Source organism: Giraffa tippelskirchi, chromosome 7 (genome assembly GCF_054371585.1).
Source record: "Giraffa tippelskirchi isolate mGirTip1 chromosome 7, T2T-mGirTip1v1.2.pri, whole genome shotgun sequence".
In the NCBI taxonomy this organism is placed as follows: domain Eukaryota; kingdom Metazoa; phylum Chordata; class Mammalia; order Artiodactyla; family Giraffidae; genus Giraffa; species Giraffa tippelskirchi.
Genome location: NC_137281.1, coordinates 118,331,154 through 118,355,602, shown reverse-complemented (window position 1 = coordinate 118,355,602; position 24,449 = coordinate 118,331,154). Strand labels below are relative to the sequence as shown.

At 36.5% G+C, this 24,449-nt stretch overlaps 2 protein-coding genes across 4 annotated transcripts in view; one reads left to right on the top strand and one right to left on the bottom strand.

Moving 5' to 3' along the window:
* Positions 1 to 24,449, top strand: part of UNC13C (unc-13 homolog C) — a 1,717,543-nt gene that overhangs the window by 689,257 nt on the left and 1,003,837 nt on the right. The window contains exon 5 of the mRNA XM_081513848.1: positions 10,494 to 10,582. The gene's annotated coding sequence lies outside the window, so the exon portion shown is untranslated. The remainder of the gene's footprint in view (positions 1 to 10,493; positions 10,583 to 24,449) is intronic.
* The window catches only part of WDR72 (WD repeat domain 72), a 218,590-nt gene continuing 210,479 nt past the window's right edge, over positions 16,339 to 24,449 (bottom strand). For all 3 annotated transcript variants that reach the window (XM_081513850.1, XM_081513852.1, XM_081513851.1), the window contains 2 exons: positions 24,301 to 24,405; positions 16,339 to 18,679 (listed from right to left, as the gene is read on the bottom strand). In XM_081513850.1, the coding sequence (XP_081369976.1) occupies positions 18,624 to 18,679; positions 24,301 to 24,405 (161 nt within the window). In that variant the 3' untranslated portion in view covers positions 16,339 to 18,623. The remainder of the gene's footprint in view (positions 18,680 to 24,300; positions 24,406 to 24,449) is intronic.

Sequence of the window (24,449 nt, the reverse complement as noted above, 5' to 3'; positions counted from 1 at the left end):
AGTAGAAATCTCCAAGATAGCCATAATCATGTTCCAGTGAAGAGCAATAGATTCAAATCTTTTCTGTCCACCTCAGCAGGGTTTCCTTTGTGGTTCAGCTGGTAAAGAATCTGCCTGCAGTGTGAGAGACCTGGGTTCAATCCCTAGGTTGGGAAGATCCACTGGAGAAAGGAAGGACTACCCATTCCAGTATTCTGACCTGGAGAATTCCAGGGACTGTATAGTCCACAGGGTCACAAAGAGTCAGACACGACTGAGCGACTTTCACTTTCAGCAGGGCTTAGAGAGGGCCTGAAAATGAGCCAGATCAGAGATGTTTGTTGTTAAAAAAGAGAACAAAAGCAGCTGAGATATGAATGGACAGATGACCAGAAACCAGATACAGTGAGGCAGAACTTTTTTTTTTCTCTCCTGGACCCTGTGTATCTGGATATAATATCTAAGCATCCAGCATGGAGAGATGATGACTGAACAACTCTCCAAACACTCACACCCCTCTATTACTAGACTAGTATTACTTAAGTCAAAAGTGATTATGTATCTCCATTTGCCTGGAATATCCCTCATTTATACTGGCTGCCTCATGCATAACTGTTAAATAGCAATTCCTCTGATCCTCAAAAATGTCTTCAGTTCAATTCAGTTCCCGGTCATGTCCTACTCTTTGTGACCCCATGGACTGCAGCATGCCAGGCTTCCCTGACATCACCAACTCCCAGAGTTGGTCCATCACCAACTCCTGGAGCTTGCTCAAACTCATGTCCATAGAGTCAGTGATGCTGTCCAACCATTTCATCCTCTGTCATCCCCTTCTCCTCCTGCCTTCAATCTTTGTCAGCATCAGGGTTTTTTCCAATGAGTCACTTCTCATCAGGTGGCCAAAGTATTGGGTTTCAGCTTCAGCATCAGTCCTTCCAACGAGTATTCAGGACTGATTTCCTTTAGGATTGACTGGTTTGATCTCCTGGCGGTCCTAGGGACTCTCAAGAGTCTTCTCCAACACCACAGTTCAAAAGCATCAATTCTTCAGTGCTCAGCTTTCTTTATAGTCCAACTCTGATATTCATTACATGACTACTGGAAAAACCATAGCTTTGACTAGGTGGGCCTTTGTCGGAAAAGTAATGTCTCTGCTTTTTAATTTGCTGTCTAGGTTTGAAATAACTTTCCTTCTAAAGGAGCAAGTGTCTCTTAATTTTCATGGCTACAGTCACAATCTTCAGTTATTTTGGAGCCCAAGAAAATAAAGTCTGTCATTGTTTCCATTGTTTCCCCATCTATTTGCCATGAAGTGATGGGCCGGATGCCATGATCTTAGTTTTCTAAATGTTGAGTTTTAAGCCAGCTTTTTCACTCCCCTCTTTCACCTTCATCAAGAAGCTCTTTAGTTCCTCTTCACTTTCTGCCATAAAGGAGGTGTCATCTGCGAATCTGAGGTTATTGATATTTCTCCCAGCAATCTTGATTCCAGCTTGTACCTCATCCAGCCAGGCATTTCACATGAGGCACTCTGTATTTAAGTTAAATAAGCAGGATGACAATATACAGCCTTGACATGCTCTTTTCCCAATTTGGGACCAGTCTGTTGTTTCATGTCCAGTTCTAACTGTTGCTTCTTAACCTGCCCACATATTTCTCAGGAGGCAGGTCAGGTGATCTGGTATTCCCATCTCTTGAATAATTTTCCACAGTTTGATGTGATCTACACAGTCAAAGGCTTTGGCATAATCAATAAAGCAGAAATAAATGTTTTTCTGGAATTCTATTGCTTTTTCTATTATCCAGTGGTTGTTGGCAATTTTATCTCTGGTTACTCTGGCTTTTGTAAATCCAGCTTGAATATCTGGAAGTTCACGGTTCATGGTTCATGTACTGTTGAAGCCTTGCTTGGAGAATTTTGAGCATTACTTTACTAGCGTGTGATATGAGTGCAATTTTGCGGTAGTTTGAATATTCTTTGGCATTGCCTTCTTTGGGATTGGAAAGAAAACTGACCTTTTCCAGTCCTGTGGCCACTGCTGAGTTTTCCAAATTTGCTGGCATATTGAGTGCCGCATTTTCACAGCATCATCTTTGAGGATTGGAAATAGCTCAGCTGGAATTCCATCACCTTCACTAGCTTTGTTCGTAGTGGTGCTTCCTAAGGTCCACTTGACTTCACATTCCAGGATATCTGCTCTAGGTGAGTGATCACACCATTGTCATTATCTGGGTCAAGAAAATGTCATACTTTGCACTAAAAACTATGTGACCTACTTAAGCCCTCAAAATTTAGAAGCAATGTGTAAGAAAAAGTGGAAAAATAAAAGGTAAAGTCTAAAATAGAAATTAGATTCATTTATAGAGAAAATAGGGCTTCCCAGTTGGTGCTAGTATTAAAGAATCCACCTGCCAATTCAGGAAACATGAGATGCAGGTTTGATCCCTGGGTCAGCAAGATACCCTGGAGCAAGGCATGACAACCCAATATTCTTGCCTGGAGAATCCCCATGGACAGAGGAGCCTGGCAAGCTATAGTCCATAGGGTTTCAAAGAGTCGGACACAAATGAAGCAACTTACCATAGAGAGAAAATAGGTTGAGTTTTGGGCATACCTAAGAGTGTGTACAAAAGTTCACATCTTTCCTAATAAAGGCACATAAACCTCAAGCATTACACTATGCACAAACCATTACTTGAATACCGTAGACTCTATAATATGTTTTATTTAATTTCTAGCTCAGGTTCTTTTGGTGCTATTATTCTAGGAGCAAATGTAATCCTCACTAATGTATTATTATAAAATGGAAGAAAGCAAGGGTTACTTTATGAAGGTCTTTGAAAGACTAGCTAAGGTGTTTGGAATAATTTAAAAGAAGTGAAAGAATGCGATTTGTGTTTTAAAGAGTTAACTGGGGCAATAATGTGGACAATGGCCTGCAGGCAGAAGGACCAGTCAGGAGCTCCTGTGACAATTTAAATGGGAAATGCCTATGAACTGAGGAAGGGACAACGGGGATGCCAAAGGTCGGATTTGAGAGCCATTCAAGAAATCAAATAAAAAATATTTGGAAACCATTTTTATCCTTGGAGTGAGGAACAAAGAGATTTGTGAAAACAGAGAATGAGTTCAGGGTGGGATACTTTTTTTTGAGGTTCCTGTAAGATGTTTAGAAGGAGATGATGGTTTTGCAAGTGAATTTTTGCATTTGGTACTTGATGTCTATGAGGGAAATACAACTTGGAGGCTTGGGATATAAAATTTAGAGAAAGTAGTTAAGTATCGAAAAAAGAAGAAAAATATAGTGTGTTTACTTTCTCTTACTCTCTTAGTAGATGTAAATTTACTCTGAGTAAGCTTTATGTTAAAGTCAGGTTAGAAGTGTTATTCTGAAATAAATAAAACAACATAACACCTTATGAACTTTTGTTTAGGAATTTATGTAGGAAGAATTTTACTTTAGATGAATGTTTCTTGACTGGGGGCAATTTTGTCTCCCCCCAGGAAACATTTAGCAACATCTGGAGACATTTTTGGATGTCATAACTTTACCAGCATCTGAGTCCAGAGATGCTACTAAATAAATCCTACAATTCACAGGACAGTCCCCACCAAGTAAAGAATTATCCAGCCCTAAATGCCAATAGTGCTGAGGCTGAGAAACCTTTGTCTTAGACAGTTGAGCTAACAATTTTGTTGAAAGAGCTGAAATCATCCTTAAATTGTTTTTTTGATCAAGAAAATCACTGAAGGATTTCGATGTAATGCATGAAAAAACCTTGATATTCTGACTGGGAAGTCCATCCCAGTTAGCTTTTCTGACTCAAAAGGCCACTTATCTGGCCAAAAGCTCCTGTGTGCCCAGAAACACTTGGGGCAAACACTACACTGAGGTTCCAAGAAAGTACAGCACTTTTACCCATTGAACCACACAACATAGGTTAGCAGCTGATGCAAAGATAACAAGTTCTGTAGCGTGGGAGTAGGTGAGAATGCATAGACTGCTAAAGACATCTAAAAGTGGAAGGTTGAAAATGACCATTAACTTTGGCTCTTGCATTATCAAAGATGAGGACCCAAAAAAAAAAAAATGGTGAAGAGGGTCAGCAATATAAAGTAATTGTGAGAAGCACAAGTTGCTGAATCCAACTGTCTGAGCTTGCAAGACTGGTCCTATGATTCATTAGTTGGGTAGTTTTAAGCAAATTACTTCCTCTCAAGTGTTGTATTTTGTAATCTGTAAAATAGGGATGAAAATAATAGCTGCTTCAAAGAGCTGTGTTTGAGAGTAAACTGTCACATGCAGAGCTAGCCAAGTGATTGGCACATAGCAGACTCTCAATAAATCCCATCTACGTGTGCTTTGGGAGCCTAGCTAGTAAAATGTGTTACCAGTGGAGCCCAAGCCACTGCTTCCAAAGTGATCCTCTATTAAGGGCACAGAGATATTTATAGTATTAATGCTGGGATAGTGATACTACTTGTTTCTTTTTTTAAATCAGATCAGTTATTTTCTTATCATTATTTTTTAAAAGTGGTGACATTCTTGCTATTGATTTCATTCATTTCTGCCATAATGAATACAGATTTCTGCCATACAGATTCATGCTTTTCTTATCTGTAAAATGAGGATAGAAACTATCTCTTTAAATGGCTATTAAGATTAAGTAAGAAACGGTTAATGGGTGAACTATTTTTTGTTTTGTTTTAGTTTAAATAAATTGAATAAAATAAAAAATAGAAACTCCAGCAATTAGTTTCAATTAATAGATTCAATTATCTTACAGATTCTGTTTAACTATAAAATTTTTGTCTACAAATTAATGCTTTCTTTTTCTTTCCCCATTGTATAGAATTGATACATGAGTTTATCTTTGATGTATACTATGCAAAGAAAAGAAATTGTTTGTAAAGTACTAAGCATAGCACACCCCAAAATGTTCAGTAAATGTGAGCTATTAAAATTTTATGGGGAGTCTAACATGACAGCATAGGAACTCATCCTGAACTCATTTCCTCCCAGAGACACACCAGATCTACAGCTATATATGGATTATTTTCCTCTGAAAAGAATCTGAGAACTAGATGAACTGCTCTCTTCAAAAAGGGATAAAAGGATCACATCAAGACTCACCCCTGGCTTCTCAAAACATGGGGAGGGATCTCACCAGACAGGTGCTTCCCCTGGGGGAGAAAGGGGTTAATATTCCACATCAAGCACCCCAACCCTAGGATCTGCTCTGAAGAGACAAGCCCCCAAAACATCTGTCTTAGAAAAGCAACAGGGCTGATCTGAGGGACCTGAATGCTGTAGAAAACTGCGATTCCAGTCTTCAAAGGCTTGCATGAGGTCTCACTTAGCCTGAGACCCAGTGGGAAAACCACTTGTTTGAAAGGAACCTAGACTATATGGAAGCAGATTCATTTGCTTACCTAAAAGCATTGGCTAAAGAGGTGGGTATTGTCAGAATCCTCCCTGGTGATAGAGGCTCTGGCAAATGCCATCATTGCACCTTCAACCCAACCTGGTGGTATAGGCTACAAGCTTGGATGTGCCCCCCCCCGCCCCCACCTCCCCACCCCCAGAGCACCATTCCCTGGCGGTTCTGAAATGGATGTAGGAGAGCCATCAGGTCAGGCATTATCCCAGTGGTTAGACAGGGCAGGCAGTTGAAGCACTTTCCAGCTCCCTGGCAGAGGTGTGTGAACAGAAACAGTGGCAGTGTTGTACTGCTCCCTAGTTAGTCTGTGCACATGAGTAGTTGGGACACTCCATGGCACTCTGCCATGAAAAGACAACTTACATAATGGGAGAAGATATTTGCAAATCACATATTTGATATAAGGTTAATATCCTAAATATATAAGAAATTTATACAACTCAATAACAAAAACCACCAATTCAAATTTTTCAGAGGATTTTTTCCCTGAGGATTTAAATAGGCATTTTTCCGAGGAAGACATACTGATGGACAACAGATACAGGAAAAGATGCTCAATATCACCAATCATCAGGGAAATGCACATCAGAATCACAATGAGATATCACCTTATGTCTGTCAGACTGACTTTTATCTAAAAGATAACAAATAACAAGTGTTGGTAAGAATGTGGAGAAAAGGGAATCCCCCAGCGCTGCTGGTGGAAATGTAAATTGCTGCAACCACTATGGAAAACAGTATGGAGAGTCCTCAAAACATTAAAAATAGAGCTGCCATATGATCCAAGAAGAAAAGGAAAACACTTATTTGAAAATAAATATGCATGCCTGGGTTCCCTGCACATTATTTACAATAGCCAAGACTTAGAAACAACACAAGTGTATGTAAACAGGTAATCGGATAAAGAAGACATGGTATATATACATGATGAAATACTGCTCAGTCATAAAAAAGGAATGAAATTTTGCCATTGGCAACAACATGGACGACCTTGAGGATGTTATGCTAAGTAAAAAAAAAAAAGCCAGAAAGACAAATACTTCATCATTTTGCTTATATGTGAAATCTAAAGAAAAGAAAACAATCAAAACAAAACAAAACCCCAAACTCAGATACAGAGAACAGGTTGGTGCTTGCCATAAAAGGGAGGGCATTTGAGGGGAGATGAAAATGGGTAAACAGGATTAAGAAATATAAATTTCCAGTTATAAAATAAGTCATGGGAATATAATGTACAGCATGGGAAATATGGTCAAGAATATTGTATTAAATTTGTAAGGTGACAGTAACTACACTTAATATAGTAACAATTTTACAGTGTATACAAATATTGAATCACCATTTGTACACCAGAAATTAATATAATATCGCATAATTGTACCTCAATAAAAATCAGTTTTACTTAAAAGTAAAATTTTACATATCTAACAAATGTAAATATACATGGATGAAAAATTTAAATGGCTTTTTAAAGATAAATTTCAAGATGCCAGAGAAATTTCACATTTATAGTGTGCTTCTTTGAGGATATTTTGTGTAATATTTTTCTTTTTTTATGAGAATACTTTGATAAACTTTTGAGAATCATGCATATAGGTAACCTTCTCGTCCACTGGATAGCTATGCAGGCATAAAATATTTTTGACTAATACACTTAGATTTCGAAAAAACCTTGTGAATAACTACATTCTCAATATCCTTTTCAGCTATTTGGTTTCACTATCCTATACTCATTAATCAAGCATTCCACTCATTAACCATGTTACAAAGGAGGATCATTAACATCTGTGGCCAGGTGTTCAGGAAAATCCCCTGCCTGAAAGTCACACCTGCTGGATTATTCTGCACGCTGGTTACAGCTGGCTGTGGTAGGACAGCATCAAATGTGTGACATCACTGTGAAGTTCAGAGGAACCATACAACCTGGGTAATTCTTTGAGCTATGATCCTAAACAGCCAGAGAGATACAAAGTTAGGACCACATGCAGGGCAAGCAGCTGAGGGACACTCAAAGATTCCAGATAACTCTTTTTGTAAATTAATTCAATATACCAACACTTGCTTTAACAAAATGTGTAAACTGGCAATATATCCATTATTTCAGATTATTTGTATTTTTCAGTTTTAGTGACTGCTTATCATTTACCTTTCCTCCACTCCCCACTTCCTTCATACAATCCCTTCATCCTCCTGATAGTTATATTATCTTTTTTGTTACAGTAATGATTACTATGTAATAATTATTGCTTGAATATTCACAGTTGAACTACATTATCCACTATGATTACATTTCTCTCTCTCTTCATTTGCTTAGTTTTCTGTCCTATGCAATACCTGTCACTAATCCGTTACCAAGCCCCTTGACACAACCCTGAGATCTTTCCCATTATAGTCAGACCTATCAGTAATCTACCAGTTTCGTTGTTCTGGAGATCTGCCTACTAGAACCCTTTACTTTCTGCTACAACAGACCCAGTTGTTTTCCAGGCCTGCAGATAGCAGTAGACATGCAGTCTACCTTCATGGTCTCCTGGGGAATTTCCTTCTTTCCTACGTTGTATGTGCTTCTCTTTCTCGGCTTATATCTTCTTGAAGGTGGATCACACCCCCTGTAATTTTATGAGGAAAGGTACATGGAAGCGATGGATTGGCTAGGTAAAGAATTCCAGAATGGAAATGGTTTTCACTGTGATATTTAAGTCTTTGCTTCATTTTTATCTAGCATCCTGAAGTGCAGTTGAAAAGTCTAATGCTGTTCTGTTCCCATATTGTTCACACAGGGCAAAAGTTCTCTTATCTAAAAGTTTTAAGGATCACCTCTGTGTTTAGTGCTGTGAATTTTCACTAGAATGTTTGTGTGGAGCTTTTTCATAAATTTTGTAGAGCACACTGTGGATTCTTTTAATCTGGAATTTATTTTCATCATATCTGGAAAATTTGCTTGATTTTATTTTAGATAATTTGCTTCCTTCTAATTTCTCCGTTTACTCTTTTCAGAACTCTCTCATTATTTTATTGTTATTAATATTTGACCTCCTTTAATTGAACTGATCTTTACATTTTCTTATTATCTCTCTTATTTTCTATTTTCTGGGAGATTTCATTAATTACATCTTCCAGACTTTTTAAGGGGAAAAAACATTGCAAATGATTGAATGTGTTTATGTATGTTTTGCTTACTGCTGTATTCTCAATGGCTGTAACAGTGCCTTGCACATAGTAGAAATTTTTTTAAAAATGTTGAAATGAATATATGAATGTTATCACATATTGTTAACTTCCTGAATGTTCCTTTTCCTAGCCTCCTACTTTTGTTTCTTAAAGATACTTATCTTTCTGATTATATTAATTATAGATGTTTGGGGATTCTCCTGTAATACCTATATAGCCTTCTTTTGCTGTCTTTTTTTATATTTGTTTGTTTTGATCTCTATCTTTCATATCAAAAGCTTTCTTCATATGGCTGGTGATCTTTGGCTTTCCAACTAGTGAGTCACAAAAGCATTTTGTGTTCCTGGGCAGGCTAGAGTGCCCAGCTTCACCCTGAGTTATCTGGCTCTTGATGTTTCACTGGAGCAGCCTGAATGGTCCACATCTGTAAATCTTTTTTTCTAAGGTTGTTTTTCAAATTTTTAATTGTGGTAAAGCATATATAACATAAAATTTACCATTTTAACTGTTTTTAATTGTACAGTACAGTAAAGATCAGTAGTGTTAGATATATACACATTGTTGTGCAGTTTCCAGAACTCTTTCATCTTGCAAAACTGAAACTTTATACCTATTAAACAACAATTCATTTTTCCTTTTCTACTTTCCTTCCTCCTCCAGGTAACCATCATTTCTGTCTCTATGAATTTGACTACTCTGGGTTCCTCACATAAGTGAAATCATATAGTATTTGTCATTTTGTATCTGGCTTATTTACTTAATATCTTCAAGGTTCATCATACTGTAGCATGTGTCAGAATTTTTAAGGCTGATTTATATATAACTCACATTTTGTTCTTTCATTCATCTATCAACGGATAAAAGAAGTTGGATTCCTTCCACCCTTTTCTGTTGTGAATAATACTGCTATGAACATGGTTGTACAAACATCGCTTTGTGATCCTGCTTTCAGATGTTCTTTTGGATATAAACCCAGAAGTAGAATTGTTGGATTATATGATAATTCTATTTTGCATTTTGTGCAGCACCACTGTATTGTTTTCTACAGCAGTTGTACCATGTTACAGTCCCACCAACAGTGCATAAACGTTGCAATTTCTGGACATGTTCACCAGCACTTGTCACTGCCTGGCTTTTTTTTTTATAGTAACCATCCATAATGTGTGTCTGGTGGTATCTCTATTTCCCTAATGATTATTGATACTGAGTATCTTTTTATATGCTTATTGGCCTTAGGCTGGTTACTTTGTCAGAAACAGATTCATCTGTCTCTTGTCCAGGGTTAATAAAAATGGTTATTCACCTTTTGGGAACAGAGAAGAAAGGAGTTGCAGTTGGGGTGTGGCCTTAAGTGTGCAGATTTTTATCCATCCCTCCTTTCCAAGATGCTGTCCCTGTTGTCAGTTAGGTTTAGTGTTCTGAGTCTAGAATCCCTCTTGATCACCCTGTTCAGGGAGGGACCCTCCAAGCATTGACAGGGAGAGAAGCAGGATGAAAATTAAAGATATTAACTATTTCTTTCAGTTTTCCTGTTTCAGCCATGCCTGTACTTTCACTTTTAGAGGTGACAATTGACTCTAATTTCTGAGCCTTTAAGGAACTCTGCAACACCAACCAACTCACTTTTTGTCATCATCCCCCGTAGCATTTATTTACTTTTCAATTTTAAAATTTTTACTATATTTTGGTTACTCCTTTTCCCAGTCTCTCATTTTCCTCTGAAATTACATCTTTTATCACATTATTTCAGTGGGGCTTCAGGAGAAGGTGGAGGTAAACGTGTGTCTTTAGTTTGCCACTTTAACCAAAACTCCCTCTGGTAATCTTATTATAATTGTTATTTTTAATTTTATTGCCAGTTATTACTGTTAGTAATCCATACCCTTTTTTTTCCATTTAAGGGAAAGAAAGGGACAGAAGCAGAGAACTCTCATGAGAAATTCCACCAAGCTTTCTCAAAGGAAAAACAAGGATGAGCATCTCTTTCCAGGTATATTATGTTGTTGTTTAATGTTCCTGATGCCATGGTCAACTTCCCACTTTAACCCTTCGTTGACTCAGATTTTCTACTCAGCTCATCTATTTTCAGATTCTTCCTAAAAAGAAACTTTTCTATTATATACCATCCTCAATGGGAAGGCAAAATTCAGTATACACTGTTTTGTTTTATAAAATCTTTCAGAAATTCATCGGCTTTTTAAGTTTTGGGATACTGCTTTAAAAGTACGTGTGTGTTTTGGTTTGGTCTCATTCATCACACTCATATAAAGCTATAGAGTCATGCCTGTAAGTGTCATCTGATAATATGAAGACTGATAGAAGTCAGAAGGGAAGCTAGCTGTCATTTTGTATAGGCTTAGATGGACCATGGCCTGTCCTATTCTGACATAAAAAATTCCCAGAGGATTATCTTTCAGGAGCTAGAAGAAAAACTATTTACTATTATTACCCAACAAATTGAATATTATTGTTTTCGGGTCCTGGCTACCAGAGTAATGCTGGGCTCATAATGAATGTGTTTGAGAGCTTTTATTTTTACTTTTGGGAAATATTTTAAAAAGTATGAGATGGTTGGATGGCATCACCTACTCAATGGACTTGAATTTGAGCAAACTCCGGGAAATGGTGAAGGACAGGGAAGCCTAGCATGCTGCAGTCCTTGGGGACTCAAAGAGTAGGACACAACTGAGCGACTGAACAACGACGAGTGTCGCCCATGAACCTGGGGACAATCTTGACCTTTAAATAAACTGTTGAAAACTTTGAAACTAGTCCTTAATCGTGGGAGTACTCAGTTAACATGAAACATTTTAAAAGAAAAGACTTTTATGAAAACAAACTGTTTAGCTTGTTTATGCCAAAATGTTCTCCCTAATCTGAGTTAAAGCACTTATTCAACCATTGGAGTGCCATGATGCTTGGCTGTAGTTGAGTTTTAAAATTTAAAAGCAGGCATTTTTGGTATGTGTAGTAGTTTCAATTATTTGTACTATTATATTAAATAATACTGTATATACATATGGTGGTTGAGAGACTGGAATTATTAGTCCCAATATATAGATGAGAAAATTGAGGTTCAAGATATATGAAACTACTTTTGTCATGCCAGATAGTAAGAAAGGGATGCAGTGAGATGCAATGCCAGTACTAAAGAATCTATGTGCAATGCCTGCTGCATTGCAAAATACCTGTATTAAACTACATAGATATTTGAGGAAAGTGATCAAGAACATGAAGAACAAAAGAAATAAGGAATAGTGAAAACCAGATTAAAAGATACCAAATATAGAAACCACTCCTCACCTTTTGCTTCATCTGTGCCTGGAAAGGTGTATATTTGCTTGTTATTGGGCACATTGACCAACCCTGTACAAAAAGAACACTCTGAAGAGTCCCTCGCAAAAGCTACCTATGCTTACTATCACATGTCCCAGTTCTAGCAAAACGCCAGGAATTAAAGAAAAGCTCACTGCTCTTCAGTTTCTGATACTAAAGAAGGGCCCACTTATTTACATAAAGGTGGTCCTCCTGGTTTCACTTCTGCCTGAGTGCAGGAGCCACCTGCTTTTGCAAGGGAGTGACCCTGCCCCCCATCTATGCAATGGCTCAACACTTTCTTTTTTTTTTTTTTTTTATAAATTTATTTATTTTAGTTGGGGGCTAATTACTTTACAATATTGTAATAATTTTTGCCATACATTGACAAGAATCAGCCATGGGTTTACATGTGTTCCCCTTCCCGAACCCCCCACCCACCTCCCTCCCCCTCTCATCCTTCTGGATCATCCCATTGCCCCGGCCCTGAGCCCTTGTCACATGCATCGAACATGGAATGGTGCTCTGTTTCACATATGACAATACACATGTCTCAATGCCATTCTCCCAGAACGTCCCACCCTCACCTTCTCCCTCAGAGTCCATAAAATTGTTCCATGCATCTGTGTCTCTTATTCTGTCTCGCATATAGGGTTATCGTTACCATCTTTCAGATTCCATATATATGCATTAGTATACTGTATTGTTGTTTTTCTTTCTGGCTTACTTCACTCTGTATAATGGGCTCCAGTTTCATCAACACTTTCTTTTTGTCTTCTGGCCTCACTTTCAGGTGCCCTGGGCCTCTCTGCTCGGAGCCTTCATTTGATTTGCACATAGAACTAACTGGAATGCAGTCACCTCTAGTTAGGACAGTCAGAGCAAATGGCTTCATTTGGATGACGGAAGGAAAATCTCTCCACATTTACTAAATACTCTGACTCCTTAGATATTGCAAAGAATAAAGGGACAGACTTTCACCATTTCCCAATAAAGCTTAGGTAGTAGTGGAATAAAGCAGTGTTTTCTTCCTTTTTCTTCAAAGAAAGGCGTTAGCCTGAGAGAAGGTAAAGAAGTAAGATCTTAGTAAATAAAGAAACAGAAACCTAATACTACCAACATGTACGAGAGTAGACTATGACTGCTGTATTAAGGGAAATGATGAATGTTTTCACATGATGCGAACAGCTTTAGCACAACCTTAAAATAATATGTTAGAGATATGTGAAGACATAGAGAAATTTGCCTGTACACTTTAAACCTTTTCTCTTCCACAAAGATTTTTAGTAAATATATGCTTTGGTCTAGAGCTCAGAGAATGTGAAAGAAAATTTCTAGCCTTGAGTGTTGCTGCCACCTACTTGGCAGGAAGACTACAAACAAAACCTAACCCGTTTCCAGACATGCATCAGCCTTAGTATACTTGCTATGAAAACATACTTTAGAAATCCCCAAATTTGTTTCTTTATTTGACTATCCCAATCACAACTGAAGTGATAGTATATACTATTTTGATCTCACTTCTTATCTCAAATTCTTGCAGAAATTGGAGCAAATAGCTTTGTTTAGATTGGTGGGAATGAAGACCCCAGTTGTATGGAATAAGGGCTGATCCAATAAAACCTTCCTTAACATCAAAACAATCCAAAGTGCAACTTGAGCCCTGTGACTATGACTGTCTCAGGAAGAGGATGAAGGCTCCCAATCTCACTGTCTGATAGTTTTCTCTCCCTAATCACACAAGCTCTAAAATACAAAGGAAGAAATAAGTAAAATGTCTCCTCAGTTGATTGTAACTGTCATGTTCATGGTGCATGCTCAGTTGTATCTGAGTCTGCGATTCTATGGACTATATACTGCTAGGCTCCTCTGTCCATGGGGTTTTCCAGGCAAGAAAACTGGAGTAGGTTGCCATTTCCCTCTCCAAGGGATCTTCCCAACCCAGGAATCTAACCTGGGTCTCCTGCATTGACAGGCAGATTCTTTACCACTGAGCCACCTTGGAAGACCCATTATAATTATGGAAGTGAAAGTGTTAGTTGCTCTGTTGTGTCCAACTATTTGCAACCCGATGGACTGTAGACTGCTAGGCTCCTCTGTCCATGGGATTTTCCAGGGAAGAATACTGGAGTAGTATTCTTCTCCAGGGAACTTCCCAGGGATTGAACCTGGGTCTCCTGCATTGCAGGCAGTTTCTTTACCATCTGAGCCACCAGGGAAGCCCACTATAACTGTAAATTGATGCAAATGGAGATAACATAAATGTAAGAAATCTTTAAATATATATAGGAAAGGTAATTTCTGATAGGAAACGCAGTTGTCACTGCAGAACTATCTCTTTAAAAGTCTAAAGGAAATTTGTGATATGAAGAACATGTCATAGATCTTTTTATCTTGGATGGCATCATTTGAGACCATGATGCTCAGTGACTGAGGCTATGTGAAAACACCTTCTCCATGGAAAATACACATGTAAGATTGAAAAGCCAATTGATGGCTTTACAGATAATTGCAATTAAAATAATTGCTAAGTGAATAAATGATAGGTTTTGTAAGCAAGTACCAAGCAATCATTGCTATTACATCATGTTTTAAATATTGGCATTTTGCTGGCACTTGGCACTTTCCAGATTTAGGCATAATGTTTACTAAACATGTACTAATTATCCTCAGTGTTAAAAACTTTGTATCCTTGAATTAAACGATCACTGCTACCTTTACAGTTAGTAACATGTTGAAGACAGAAAGGGTCCCTAAAAAGGATAATGAGAAAACATGGTTTGTGGAATTGAAAAAGGCATTTGGGGAAGCAATGTCAAAAGGAAGCACCATATGTGCTCAACATTTGCCCCTGTATACTGATAGAAATAAGCCATTTAAAGCATTTTCAATGGTCTGTGGCTTTGGTTTTCATAAGTATGAAAAAAGTATATCTTACTATTTGCATCCTTATAGTCATTTGCATGATGATGGGGTTGTCACAGTCTATTTACCTACAATATACTTTCTGGGATAAAAGTTATTTATCCTAGACTTTAATGAATAGAGTATAAGACTAGAAGACAGCAAAAATTCAGTAATCAAGATAAATGTATTTCAATGGAATATTTATAAAAATCAAAATAATGCAAAAATCTTTGACACTGAAATCTTCAATAAAGTTGGGATCTGCAAAGGTCAGATGAGGGTGAGAGAAGTGTGCCAGGACAGAGCTCACTATAGTCCCTGCCCTGCCAATGACATGAAATAACACATGCTGTCTTCAAGGGACACAGTTGAATGAGAGTTTCCAGTGGCATGCTCTTACTGGAATATCTGTTAACTTCCAGTTTAGAGTTTTACCATACATGCTCTCTGTAGGGTCTTTGTTGATGAAATCACAGTGTGAAGTGGTCTGGGGACCACTGAACATGAAGCTATGTAATTTCATCAGAAGGATATCTACTTAACAAAGTTTTAACTTAGCAACTTTTTTGAATTAATTCAAATTAATTTTGAATTAATTTTCACAATTAATTTTGAAAGTAGTTTACATTGCTAACTAGGTACATGTTTACAAAGCAATGACTTCCATATGAGATTAGACATGACTGAGCATTTTACATGTAAAAGGGCATTTTGTGGAGAACGAAAGAATATATAGTACTACATTTAAATAACTGTGTAATAAAAATGTATGCAATATAGAAAATTTAAAATTACATGAATGAATCCAGTCTATGAAAATAAGACTTTAAAGTCGATTGGAATTAATATATTCTGAGCCTTCATTTAAAATATCTGGTATAAAACTTAAATTTTAAAAGTTCAATTATTATGATGTGCCCTCTAAAGATTGAAGAGAAAGTATATCTTTTCTAAAATTTTAACATGAATAATTATAAAAGGCTTTTAAATACATAACACTGGAAGAAAATGTACAAGAAAGGAAGTAAAAAATACCTCAAATACTACTATCTTGAGATAGAATGTTAATACTTAGTAAAATATTCCCTAGCATTTTTCTAATAGTGAGATGTTCAAAGTCGCCTTAACTTAGTTTCTAAAATAGCAACAGAATATTTCAGGCCTGAGGCCACCATTCTATGTTTATAATGCTATAAATTTTACCTTATATTTGAACTGTTTTACAGTGTTCAGATTGCTTTCCATAAACCACCTCATAGAGGGCCTCTGGACGAGCCCTGTGAGGGAGTTCTCCACATGAATGGGGAAGCGAGGCTCTGAGATGCAGAGCAGGGACACACTGCCTGGACACATGGCAGTGAAATCTGGACTCTTAAACCTAGATTCTTCCCTTATGCAGTATAGCCAGTGTGTAACTCCACAATGAATAACAGAACCCGGCTTGCAAATCTGAAAATATGTCTTCAGTGGAGGAAAATATATAATCATAAACATCATCAAGATTACCAAAAAAGAAACTCAATGTAATTTTCAAATGATTTATTTATTACAGTGACAAGAAAGACTCTGAATACAAACAAGTTCTTTTGCTAATATAATTACTGCATTGTTACCTAAGACTGGATGTACAAAAGGATAAACACCTAATTAAGAGACAATCAGTTTTGAGTTTCTAGCTTTGGTACCCTATGAGTGTTCTATTTAATTGTGTGGCAGTTTACTATTTCAAATTCTCTTTGCGACAGAAATTCCTGAAACATGTTGAATATAAGTCAATATCATTATTTTTAAACAGACTGAAGGATCTGTGTCATAGATACATTTGCACATGGATATTAGGGAATGTTATTTAAGTGTCTATCTCTAAAATTCTCATTTTTAGGAATTAAAAGTTTTTATATTTAATGGTGTTGGCTTCCAAAATTCATATTAATAAAAGAAAATTTTAATGAGTCATTTGGTAGGAATTTTTAAATTTTAGCAACTATAAAATGTGATACAAACAAAATCTTAAAAATCTCTTTTAGTGATGCCAGGGTTATGCTACTTCTAATTTCTTGTAGCTAATGACATAATAAAACATTTATCAAGGATTCAATATTGATTTCCTTGGACCTGAAAAAATGCTTAATATGGCAACTGTTTAAACTTATTTTTATTCTTCTTTGAAAAAAGAATAAAAGAACATAGCTATAAAAACAAAGAAGTTTATTTTTAATCAACATATTTAATGGTTACAACTATTAAAATTGCCCTTTTGAGAAGATATATCTTTATTTGATATTACTATCATTAAAAATATTTTGGGGAGTACCCTTTGTAATGGCTTTCAGAACCAGTACACAGCATGCAATAAACTGTGTTCTATTGCTTAGCTTGCTACCTTCCTTTATTTTGAAATTTGTTCTAAGTGGCTTTTGACAATTCTCAGAGGGTGAGGAAAGTACATACATATACATAATTTTTTCAAAGGATGATAGTTTTCCATCATTATTCATTTAACAATATGTTACTGAAATAAAACTCAAAAGTAATTCCAAGTAATATCATCTTTTAGGACAAAAAAAAAAAAAAAACCAACAACACATATTTTTATCTATTTTTAAAAAGTCACAGCCACCTGATGTCTAGTTATGGTATATTCACTTAGGTCAATAATTAATTGTAAGGTCCTTAAGGGCAGAGACCACACTATTTCAACTTTATAGTTCTATTCTCCAATCTTCCCCTATACCTTGCTCTTTGCATCCTCCCTTGCACAGAATCTGATTCTAGTGCCCCAAAAAATGTTTGTTGAAGTGACTAGAATTTCCCTATTAGATAGATATATAAAGATATGTATCATATATTTAACATATTAATTCCATTCTTCTATGGATTAGTCAATACTTGTAGTCATGTGCACACTAATAATCTTCTTTGTGATTTTCTATAAATTCAGGAATTATACAATATAAATCACAGCAAATAAATCAGACCACTGAAGGCCTTAATAGATGAGCACTTTATGTCTGTTCCTGTTTATATTGCTTCACATATTTTAGTTTGAGAATTCCTGCTTCTTTCTGGGAATAGAAAGTCAAGCTTCTTTCTGGGAATAGAACTACAAGAGTTTATACTTAATAAGGATCAATTGTGATGTGCTATCAGTAGTTTCCCCTTCCCTAGTTCACATCTATATGGCCAACAAGATCAACCTTTAGCTAAAGACATTAGCCTCTATGTCATTAGAAGTCTAAATTAACTTGACTGCACAAGATTGGTCTCTGTTATACGTTGTATCATTTATTTGGGCTAATTGATGACTAAATGGAATTGGCTACTTTGTTGACAACATTTCATGCTTAAAGATGAGATTTACTGTAGGATGATTGATTCAAATTAAAGCATCTACTAAAACATAAATGCCCTCACCTAACAAATCAAACAAATTTGGTAAAGTTTTAGAGTAAATACATTTAAACAATATTAAATTTAAAAGCATTGTTTTTTATATTGTTTAAAAGCAAATGGGGTTATATAATTCAGGAACTGTAAACTGGAAGAAAAATCTAAAATGGTATTAAATCTGTGTCTGTGGGCTGGCACTACTTATTGGAATCACAAAATGATTTAGACAATGATTTCCTAAAACTAGAGGAATTTGAATATTTTTGATCAGTAATGACTCTGAACAAAGTACCTGCAAATCTACCACAAATTAATAACTAGACTAATAATAACACAGCTTATATACACAGTGATAAACAAATGGCATGTTTAGGTTTTCTTAATTTGTCCAAATCCAATTCCTACGGATGAGATTCCAATTAGCACAGCTTGCAGGAGCACACCTTTTCTATCCATAAATGATGCTTTCCTTTACCTGGAAAGAAAACAGATTGTCTTGGGTTATATGGTGAAATGCAGAAAGGGAAGGAGGAAAGGAGGTTAACAGGAAGGGTGGAAAGAGAAAGGAGGATGAAAGGAGGGAGGAAATGAAGAAAAATATAAGGCAAGAAAGGGAAGAGGGAAAGAAGAAAGCAATTACTCATAATTTCTACATTTCTTTCTCTGTACTGAAATAAAATGTTAATATAATAAAGAAATTCTTATAAGCCAAGCCTCAGGTAACTGTATTTTAATTGCACATCTTATTAATATGTTTTTTTTTAATTCACTAAGAAAGATCAGAACTTGTCAACAAGATTAATTGAGTTTGAAATTAATAAATTTCCATAAATTTCAAGCAGTTGAATTGTTCTTGGAGAAGCTCACCATGGCAGTTTTAGGACAAAATGGTATAAATATCAGTTGAAATATGGTTTGAGCTATAGAATTCTTAAAGAGAATGTATTTCTCAGACTGCAGGCTAAAAAAAAAATCTTGATTAAATTAATTTGACTAATTGGAGCATTGTGCCTCAGTTAACTACTTCTAAACACATTTATATTAATAATGTGACCAATCATAGTAACTCCCATTCCTACTGGCAAAAACTCAAAAAGCTGATTATTTACTTTAGCTAAGCCAATATTCAATATTGTATTATATGTGTATTACATATATATGCCAAGAATTTTATATCCTTTAAAAATTATTAGGTTAATGCTTTTTCCCTTTTGGTAAATTATTTAAAATATTGATATTGTTAAACACAACTAGAAGATAGAGCTTACATGTTTTTACTACTGAAACTGTTCTTACTTCTTCTAGAACAATTTTTTTGGCACTAGTCATAAGAAGTGTGTTCTTGATGGCTATGACTGATGGGCTGCTCACACATTCTACATTTTTTCTGCTTCATGCATCATCATCAGCCATCTCCAGCACTCCACTCCTGAATCTGTCCTACTTTCTGTTACCTGATTTTTGCTGGTGATTCATGAGCCAGAATAGTATAAAAAAAAAAAAAAAAAAAAGCTTAGCTTTTCACAATGTAGTATCCTCTATGAAACAGTAAGAAACCTAGTTTTATTCATCAGATTCATGCAAATACAATATTGATTAACAATGATATATGTAGATCTACACACATAACATGCTGTATAAAAACCACTAAAATGTTCTGTTAATGGCAGAATGCATACTGATTATAAACTACTTCAGAATGACATAAAAATGCTTATCTGAAATTGTACTTCCAAACTCTCTTTTGTCACTATTAATTTCAGCTGAAGCCGTATTTAAGTGCACTATCCCTGGTGCACTAGTAAGTAAAATTCTTAGTTTTCCAAGCCAATAAGGTGATAAAAGCTCAAGGTTTCTCATTAACACTTGGATAAAATTTGTGAACATCACACTAAATTTTTATCATCATGAGTACAAAGATAAGGGGACAAGAACTTGTTTTTTAATATTCTGGAGATCGGGGATTGGGCTTTATATAATCACTGTGCATTAAACAGTTAATAAGAAGTTAGACAACAAAATACTAAACTGAACTATTTTTGTGATAACGTCTTTCATATTCAGAAGTGACCAGGCCTTAAAGAGCCAAAGAAAGAAAGCCTAATGGCCCTAAAAACACAAAAAAGGGAGCTGTATGTTCACATGTTGTCTCAGTGCTTCTATTACTAGACATCAAAGTTATTCCCACAGGTTCCAGGAATGTATATATGCTGGTGAAGAAGCCAGTAGACTTCACAGAGTCTAAGCCAGAAACTTCAATCTGGGATTCACCTGTGAGTCAAAAGTCTTTGCTAATGAATTATTCCAAAGAAAAGACACTGCTGAGGGAGACTTTAACCTATCAGACAAGACCTCCAGGGTCACTGGCAGGGTCAGAGTAACAAGAATGCTGTGGTCTAAAGCTGCTTTGCCCATCCTTAATGGACTGCAGACACTCACCTGGGTATTCAACTTGAACCAATAAAGAGATCACAATGGCATGATGAATAAAGTAGAGCCCTCTAGAGGTGAATGACCACTCCACCAAGCATCTAAATTGTGACCTATATGCAAGCTCCAGCCCATTTACAAATGGGTCAGCTCCAGTACTCTTGCCTGGAAAATCCCATGAACGGAGGAGCCTGGTGGGCTGCAGTCCATGGGGTCGCTAAGAGTCAGACACGACTGAGCGACTTCACTTTCACTTTTCGCTTTCATGCATTAGAGAAGGAAATGGCAACCCACTCCAGTGTTCTTGCCTAGAGAATCCCAGGGACAGGGGAGCCCGGTGGACTGCCATCTATGGGGTCGTACAGAGTCGGACACGACTGAAGCGACTTAGCAGCAGCAGCAACAGCATCCCAGCTGGTGAAGCAGTGATGTCAATGAAAAAATAATCTACATACTGAGTTAAAACCCATTTTGTTCAAATATAATTCACAAAGTCAATCTTACTGTTTTATATAAATTCTAAAAATTTGATTCTATTACTGGCATTTTTAAATGCTCCATCAACATTTTAAAAATTTCAACTTCATTTAAAAAAAAAATTAGTTTTTCTGCACTGCAAGTTTCTTACCCCCTGCAGATGCAAACTAGTTGATAGGAGCAATATAAAGCTATGTAAGTTTCAGTAAAATGATGTTTTAGAGGATTTGCCAAGAAAAGACTTGACTTGGAGAGAACAATATATGATGCAATACTCTTGAACTGTGCTTGAGTAGAAAAATGATTTTGTTTTCACTTTCTGGATGCTGTTTGAACAACTGGCATATTCATTAAAAATGAGGTAATAAATATATTAGTTATTTAGAATTGCATAAATAAAGCCATGTAAGGTCAATATCCATTAAAGGCAAAAGACTGATCACATCCAACTTTATAACTAGGGGATTTGCATATATATGAAAGTGCTAAAAATAATTTTAAATAAGTGAAAATATTCCAGGTGAAATGGTAAGAGTAGCTCATTCAGATTTAAATATACTTCTTTCCATACAAGAACTAATGAATATAACAATGCAGTTATAAGCTTAGCTACTGAAGCACTTCTACAGTTTTGAGGATATCTTCTCAAACCTTACCACTTAAAGATCCCAAGTTTTATTTTTTTCTTCTAGCAAAGGTGGTTTAACATGCTTTCCAGAGCAACACTACCTATACATGGTAAATAGAGATCACTCGACCACCAAAGTAATGTTTATACTTTTGGAGCTCTACATTTGAATGACTTGATATTTTGAAGTTGATTTTTGGATGTTGAGAAGTGGCCAGTCATATTTTCATAGTTCAAGGGAAGTCCCACCATGCCACCAATTTCACAAATCTTCCTTCATGTTCAGTTTTAAGAATTTTGTTTGTCAAATGCTCATACTTCAAGGAAATGCACTCTCTCATCAAAATCTTTCTTACTAAACAAGCATCTCTGTCAGAAGTGTCTTAATTTCTTATCACAGAATTTTATCCACACAAGGAGCAATAAATAATTCATGCCACTGCCTCTTTGTTGTGTGTCCCTGAACTGCACAGAGCTGCAAGGCTGACAGCTGTGTCAGGACAAGCACCAAGGATCTGACATGACAAGTGACTAACAAGTTTCTTTCAGTTCATAGAGAAGGAAGACAATAGCCCAAAGTGCAGAAAGAAACCTTGAAACAAAATAAAACTGCTTCTTTCTTTTTACCTAAGTGTTTGCTATGAGCTTATTTCCACCCCACAGCCCTGGTCATTTTATAGGACTGCCCAGCCCCCTTTATTCCTCACACTCGCTTGGCCATTTACGCCCGGCCACGGATCAATATGAGCAATTCTTGGAGAAATACGATGTCTCCATGACAACCAAGCCACAAATTCTCAGTGGAAGGCAGTGAGACCAGTAGTGAACTCTCCAGAGGTTTCTAGGCCTATAAGGCTAGATGTCTTAAAATGCAGGAATGGACAGAAGAAAAAGCCAGAGTAATTCATTCTTTATTACCAGTTTAATGATGTCCAATGTATAGAATGGTACTCACTTTTTAAGTTAAGATTCTTTATCAACACTTCTGTTTTCTAATTGATCTTTCTTTTTTGATATATCCTTTTGTTTATGCCAATCATATAGACTGTGCTATATTTGAATATCACCACAATTACACTCATACTGAGGGATGATCGAAATTTATTCTGCTTTTAAAACAGCATAAAGCTGATCTATTCTTGCCAAAAAAAAAAAAAAATGAACACTTCAGTAAAAACTTCACTCATGGATTTAATTGCCTGATAAGGTGATTGATAGAAAACTGTTGACTAACACAGTTTAAAAACCTAGTCAAAATCAGATAATTTTAGTCAGAACTAAAAGTAATTTAAAAATGTTACCACTACTCTCTCCCTTTTCACATGGGACACATCTATATGGGAGTGGGTGGGGCTGTTGTGCTGATGAAAAATTTCTGTCATTGCTAAAGACGCCATTTCTCAGTCCCATGGATGCTGAGGCAGAAGTGTGGCTGAGAACAGACACACAGCAGCAGTTCGTCTTTTGAGGAATCTTGTTGTAGTGGAGGGGACTGAAATACAAGCCATTGCCACTGGGCCAACTGGGGTTCCAAGATGACTTAGGGGACCTGACATAGATTGCAGGCTGCGCCTTTCACTGAAAATTAAATCTCAGTAGCTCTCCTCGGGGAAGGATCAGGGGACTGTTTGCAGCTGCCCCCTGTCAGCGAAGGCTACAAGATTTGGAAATCTCTTAACTAAGCTGACAGACCACCGAGAGGATGAATCAAAAAGCTGATACATGGATCAGCACACAAAGATGCGAGAGGGTAGAGGGTACACAGCAGCCAGAGAAAACAGGAAAGAAAAACATTCAGGGAGGGAAGATAGTTAACTCTTTCGCTCATGGTAATAAGGTGTCTTCTAGCATTTAATGGCTTTGTAGTGAGCCAGGAAGTATCTTTCAACTCTCATAAGTTTTTTTTTTTTTTCCCTCTTAATTATTTCGTTGTTAAGACTAGGCAGGCTTCAAAACAAAACAGAAAGAAAAACTCATGCTTAAGTTTTCTTGGACATATCCTTCTAATACATTTCTGTCTATTCTTTCTACAAAGAAAATACAAACATCAGTAATCTGGACAGAGGGTAAATTTTATTGAATGAGGAAAGGTTACTCTTTTGTGTTCATTACTGTTATGCTAAAATCCTCTCATCCCACTTAGAATTCTGTTTGTCTTTAGAGGGGTAAATAAGATTGTAATGATGATGCTTTCTCTTTTCTCTCTAATCTCCACTTCCTCTTGATCCCATTATTTGAAATATTTAAAATGTTGCTATTTCTCCAGTTTCCAACCTCTGCCTCTATTAACCAGTTTAGCCTAAAATTGATGATAATGAACTAATAGTGTCAGCTTCCCTTCTCAGTCATAAAGCCTTTGTACTTCCTCCAGCTGAATTCTTGATGAAAGAGGAAAAGATAACAGCTCCACACTGTGACCCCTGGAGGTGACCATTAATTTGACAGTGCAGCTGGTAAAAGAAAACAGCATTACAATGTCTTCTCCCCCCACCCTCTTCCAAGGACCCCAAAGCTGTGTCAAATTTATCATTTATACTTGACTATTTTTAAATGGGTTTCACCTGGACTCTCAGACTCTTCCAAGACACATCTGTCAGGCATGTCCTCGGTGTCTTGGAAGTTTGCCGAGTTTGAGTTGCTGTCATGCTTGACCGAACTGACTGGAGCTATTAAAAAAGAGAGAGAGCAAAGAAAGAGAAAGAGGGCGATG